The following is a 6,464-nucleotide window of genomic DNA, read 5'->3' on the forward strand; positions in this document are numbered from 1 at the left end:
TCGGGAGTAGTGATCGGGGTAGTGTGCTGTTGTATTGATGTTTGTATGTGCCATGCCTGTGTATGCGCTCAATATATGTTCACATGATGCTTGTAGTGTGCGTAACATGGAGAATAGAAGGGTAGGAGAGGGCATGACGTCGGCCGCGTAGCCTCCACAAGCCATGCTCCCTTGACGCCTCGCCTCTTTCTCATTTTCCTCCTTACTCTCCTCACTTACCATGCCAACGTGACCGCATCACGTGACCGTAGCTAGCCTTGGTCTTGCTATGGGGTACTAGAATACACCACAGTCTAGCCTTCGATCTGATAAAACCTACCGAACGGAGCGCGCGCAAGCCTGGAAGGAGTCCTTCTACAATCAACCACCCATCTCACACGTGACATGTCACGCGCACCAATCACCAGACAGATCTGCGGTCACGCTGGGCACAAAATCGTTTAAACTTTTTATGACTAGGCTTCACCAATATTGCAACGTGCCCCCTCCTAGTACTTCTAACCTCCTTGGTGCGTAACGTGTCTACATGTGTTAGAGGTTCCCGTAGAAAAGGAAACGCAATTGCGGCGTAAGAAATTAAAAATATTTTTTTGTGAAAACATGAATTGGGCGGTACCTAGCGCCACCTAGCCTAGCTACTTGCGATTACTCTGCTTGACCCTGCCATCTCGTGGCAAGCGATTTAACATCCTTTTACGCTACGCGGCTACGCCATAATTTCGTGTTACCGTGCTGAGATAAGCCAAGAGGTTGCTTCGGATTTTCTTGTTTTTGAGAGCGGTTTTTGGGGCTTTTGGTTTTGCGTGCGAATGATTTTCACTCCTCCGTGATGTGCGGTTGACGCAACGGTTGACGAAGGAATTGTGGCTCGAGGAATAGCAAAGGTAAGACATAAAGTGCGCGAACTGGGTGCCGGTTGTCTCCGTTGAACATCGCAGTGCTGACGATGAGAAGACTGAGTGACTGCATGCTTTCGAAACTTAAGTTTCTTCTCTTTACCTGCAGGGGTAAAGATACTTCGGAAATAAATACAGTTCGCGGAAAGCTCGTGTTACGTTTTTATTTGCTGCTCCTCTCACTTCGTAAAATAATAGACTTAGTGTTGTCGTTAAGCCTTATCGAGCTCGATCTGCTCGATTCGTGGCCGCCATAATGAGATGCAGTCGACGGAGGAACTTTTGCTCCCCTGCTTAAAGGCCGAAAGTTTCTCCCTTTCTGAAGGAACATATGTGTCAAGAGCGTTCTTCCCTTTAGGGAGGACTATACTGACCCTTTTTTCTAAGAGTGTGGCTTTAATTCTCTCGGTACTCACATTCCACCGCAAAAAAAAAAGAAGAACGCCGACGCCGTGTTTGCGTTAATAGCGCCCGACACTGCACATCAATCAATATATGAAGGTGTTTTATCACTCTGTACGATGAAATTATTTTACACAAATGGCATGAAATTGAGGAATGTTCTAAGCTTTTGCTACGTTATAATTATTTGTAATCTATTCGTCAGAGCACCCTTGCGCCAGCTGAACCTCTAGCGTACATTATAATAACTCTATGGTGCAAGCAGCCGATACACGCTGCATACAGTGCGTACATGCAGACGCGCTATTGCTTGACTGACGCCATCTCAGCCATTGTTCATCCCAATCGTTTTTTTTTTGTTTTGTTACGCAAACTTGTGTGACTCAGCGAGGGTGCGTAGCCTTGGCTAATGCTTAGACGCCAATTTTACCGCACAACTCAGGCACTGAGTGCGCCATCGCGTCACGCGCCGGCCCCCTCAGTGCAACAAAGGATGTTTTCAACATGAGACAGACGGAGATGTAGGCACACTAAAGCTAAGGGACAAGGGGCCTTTATTGGAAACAAAGCAAATTGTTGTGTGTGGGTTTATAAAACCTTATACTTGGGCTACCTTAGCGGGCGACAAGTCTCCCAGCTGTAGATGAGAAATTTAGCCAGTGCAGCACAACCGCTACTTGGGGTTGCTAGCGTGCACACGCAGTAGTGGTACACGGCCGCCAGTCGGTACGATGCTCATCCAAATCGAAACGGGCAGGGGTGGGGATTAAGCCGAGGATCCTTGGGTTCCGCAGTGCGCGCTTCCGCTCCAAGTGCTCCGAGCTGGCGTGCGCTAGACCACTCTGCCACTGATCCCTCTTGTTCGATGCCGGAATTTCAAAAGAGGCAAGCTGCTGCTCCCATCGTGTCGGTGACTATTAGTGTCGCGGTCTGCGAAATATGTTTCGGCGGCACAGTCTTAGAGGAATTGTCCGGGAATATTTAGACTTTTTTTAAACAATTAAATTATATTGTCATTGCTTTCAGGTATCTCATCCGCTCAATATCCGGATTTTTAATCCTCCGCCGCACAAATGATTCTATTTTAAGCGGAGCTCGACTGCTCAGATTGCACCTGCAAAACACACAGCATTTTCGCTGGCAACAGCGGAAGCTTTGACATAACATCAGGCAAAGAGTGCCACCTCAGGTTTTTACTGCTTTCTCAGTAAAATAACATTGGTATAAAAAAAGACAATATTTACGCTATTGAGATATCCTCAGTTCTTTGACGATGATGTTTGTACGCACCATAAACTATGTTGATCAAAACAAGGAATACGTCAACGCCCGCGACTTTGACGTTGCTATGCCTGATGTTATGTCACGACACAACCAGCCATGCACACTTGCGACATTTAGAGTGGTTTCGTTTTGGTACTCATAAGTGCTTTAACGGATATATAAACGTCCTTTACTGAAAAAAATATCACGTCTGGCTATATTTGCGCCCTATCTAGGTTACGATCAGCACAAAAGCTTAGTAACTTCCGAGTATCACATAACAATCCATTTAAGGCTGCTTGCTAAGGCGCTGTTTTCCTACGGTAGAGAAGTTTTCATGTAAAAACGCAAAATCTCCATGACACCTGCGCGTTATATTAAGCTTGGCTAGCAGTTCAAATGGATAGCTTGGCTTTCGTAATTTGAGACACCAATTTTTCGGTTACACATACGTAACGTAAGAAACGTAAGAAAATTGTACAGTGTGAACCTGCCTTCCCGGTTTCTTTACTTGGGGTCACTAGCAAGAGTTGCCACGCCGTGACCTCAAAAATCGTGGTCCTGGCTTTTTCCTATTAATGGCGATCGACGAACTTGGTCGTGTGTGTGAAAGCAGCAGTTAAAGTTTGGAATCATGGTATTCTCAAGTCAAATATGCCAACTTGGACAGTGTGATATTATTATCACTTCCAACGCTGAAAGCAGAATTAATCCCTTTCAAGACGTCATACCGAATGTGTCTGGCCATTTTTGGAAAGCCAACAGCAACGACACTTTTGAGCGCACGTCACCAATAGTCGTCCAACCTATTTTTTTTTTCAGGCATGGTAGACGCCCTTGACGAGTCAGTAGGGGATGTGCTTGAGGCCCTGTATGAAGCTGACATGCTGGCAAACACCATCATTGTGATGAGTAGCGACAACGGTGGCCTCTCCTCCGGAGTGGAGTCCAATGGGGGCAGCAACTTCCCGCTTCGCGGAGGAAAAGGAACACTCTGGGAAGGGGGCACCAGAGCCAGCGCCTTCATCTGGAGTCCCCTGTTATATCAGAAGAACAGGGTGTCCGACCAGATGATGCACATCACCGATTGGCTTCCCACGCTTTATGCCGCTGCCCGTATGTTGCTTCTAAAATCGAATTCCAGGTGCAGCTTTTAAGTCGTGTAAAACAGGAGGTGGGAATATAAGAAACATTACGAACATACTACTTAAGCTAGTTGCTTCAGGACGGCTGACATTCGAGGTGTTCATGTAAAATTTCTACGCGGATGTGTTCACAAAACTGTACAGTCCTGTGTGAGTTCATAATGCAGTCACATAAAGCGCTGGATATCCTGACTTATACAAGTCCGGTCATTGCTTCATCTCGCCGCGGGCGCTTTTATTGGATGCCGGTGATCCGTCGCCACTTTTGACTCATCGCGTATCTCACATCTAGACGCGCACGCTCCTATAGGTCGGTTGTGAATGCTGGTTACACGCCGTAGTTTGAGAGCACGCTCCTATTGGTCGACAGATAAATGCCGGCGCCGGGCCACCGCTATGCGCATCCGTCCCAGCCTGCACCACCTTGCGTCTCACCATGCACCTGGTGGCGGTACTTTGAAACTTAATAAAACCCATCCACTGCTTTAAAGTCACAGCAATTGCTCCGACAACTATTCTGACCCTAGTTATGTTTATGCATGTTTCATCTACGAATCTTGTACTTTAGGTGGTGGAGCCATCGGCAGTGCCTGCTAGAAGAGCTCTAACGTATGCGGCGCGAAGCTCAGGTTGGGTGTCGCTACGCCACCGCCACTTCGGCTATCTAGCAAGCGATGCTCGAGGCTCATATGCCGTAGTTGTCCTCAGCACATGCGGCTCATTAGACAGCGCGCGTAATAGCTGGCGTAGCTTCGCAATAGAAAATACCTAAATCAGCTGGCGCGGTTATGTGGTACGGCGCTTATTTCACAGTCAATTGAACAAGGAACCAATGGTGAAAAAAAACCTCGTCGGGTGTTTGAGTTGTTCTTATTCTTTCATTTTGCGATATCGACGGCAGTCTTTTTACAACGCCCTACATTTACATTATTTCAAGTGGAGCGGAGGGGGAGGTAGAGCCTATAACACCTGTCGTTGTAAAATAAACAAAAGATGGTTTGACACAGAGTGGATCCCTTCTCGGTCAATTTAGCAGGACGAATTTCCCTGGCGCTAAAATTAGCGAGAAATCTTGTACCTTTTAATGGAGGCTACAGGAGGGACATATAATCGCTTTGGAATAAGGACCATATTTTACTAACAATCATATCGCAATTCCACCATACATTTCGCGATCCTCAACTTTATCATAACGATCAAAGCACATGCACAAGACATCATTTGTAACATATCTTTTTTGTAATGCCCTTATAAACACGAATCAATCACCAACTGGAATCGCCTTTTCGCTTCAACCGCAGATGATATCGTGTTGCTTTATTGTAAACTTTCTTGGGTAATTTTGTAATCGTGCCAGTGTTCCAGTACGGTGTTTATAGTCGGTGACATGTTAAGGATTGCGGAGATGACCGCCTCCAGTGGTATCTTTCTGACTTTCTTAGTGCTTCTTCGTATGTGGCACCAAAGGTCGCGGAAGTCAATGAGCGATGTGCTGAAGGCGAAGCTTCTACTGACGTTTTTGCCTGTCACCGACCATAATATCTTCGATTCGTATAGAGTCATAAGTCTTCGTAACTAAGTCGTTTACACTCTTATGTGGATGTCTGAGCTAGCATTAACATTCTTCCAAGATCCGGCAAGATCATGATGTATTTTTTTTTCTTTCTTTTCAGAAGGCAACCCTTTCAATTTAGGTGCACTGGATGGCCAAAACTTGTGGAACCATCTTTCTTACAACTTGCCATCTGCACGCTACGAATTATTGTACAATATTAATCCCATTGACCTAACGTCGGCCATTCGTTTCTTGAACTACAAACTGGTTCTGGGAGAATCTTCCGGCACTGAAGAAAACGACCAGCGCCTTGAAACGCCAGGCAATTCTCGCCCCTATCGGGACCTGGACATCGCCATGGCGCAGTCTAAGGCCGCGAGGGTGCTCAGAAACTTTCACAACAAAGGAATCCTTTTCATGGACAGTAATTGGAGACAGAAAGCTGCACTCAACTGCGGCGACGATGAGAGGGAAAACTTTGTGCCGGGAGCTCCTCCGTACCTATTTGACCTGGCGAAGGATCCGTGTGAGATGAGCAACATTGCACTCAAAGAACCCGGAGTGAGTTTACGGCAGTGGTCCTCTCTTTGAAGATTTTTTTCGTTGCCTAATTTTTATTTAACAAAAAATAGCCCGGCTTTGACATTCTTCACGTCCAATGAAGGTGCGATGGCCGTAATGTGCAGCTTCATCCCTACTACGCAGCTCCCGTTCCCACGCAGTGGAATGCAAGGAGAAAAGAAGAGTGTGAGCGAAAATAGTGAATACATCTTTCTTCGCCAAATTCCAACGGCCTTGGTGCAGAGAGTAGGAATGGCTAAACGCGCTCAGCGTCGGGGCCTCCCCCTTTGAATTGGAAATGGTGGCTGCTGCCACCTATCATCGAGTCAACACAAAGCAGACAGAAGCAGACATACCGAGAGTCATCGAAAACCACTTAATCAGTACATGTTAGACGAATTTGAAGCGCGCGAGAGGTGCGGTAGTGCTCTGAATTTAGCACTTGGGTATTACAGCCACAAGGGTGTCGCAACGCTAGCTTTGCGCCTGTTACACCAGTGACAAGCATATCACCGCAATTCAAACGTGCCCAAATACTTTTTTTTCTAATTAACTGATTGAGTGGCTTTTGATTTACGCTTGGCCAGTTTCTAATTTGAAATATATGTTTGTATTACCTACTTAAAATTTTATCAACAAGCT

General features: G+C 46.2%; 1 protein-coding gene across 1 annotated transcript; it reads left to right on the plus strand.

The window, feature by feature from the left end:
- The first annotated feature begins 3,385 nt into the window (after nucleotides 1–3,385).
- Nucleotides 3,386–5,852, plus strand: LOC115328875 (arylsulfatase B). The gene is made up of 2 exons (XM_040211278.2): nucleotides 3,386–3,677; nucleotides 5,380–5,852. The coding sequence occupies exons 1-2, from the start codon at nucleotides 3,386–3,388 to the stop codon at nucleotides 5,850–5,852; spliced, it is 765 nt and encodes a 254-aa protein (XP_040067212.2).
- Nucleotides 5,853–6,464: the final 612 nt, after the last annotated feature.

This window comes from Ixodes scapularis, unplaced genomic scaffold (genome assembly GCF_016920785.2).
Source record: "Ixodes scapularis isolate PalLabHiFi unplaced genomic scaffold, ASM1692078v2 PGA_scaffold4__175_contigs__length_147842914, whole genome shotgun sequence".
Classification (NCBI taxonomy): Eukaryota; Metazoa; Arthropoda; class Arachnida; order Ixodida; family Ixodidae; genus Ixodes; species Ixodes scapularis.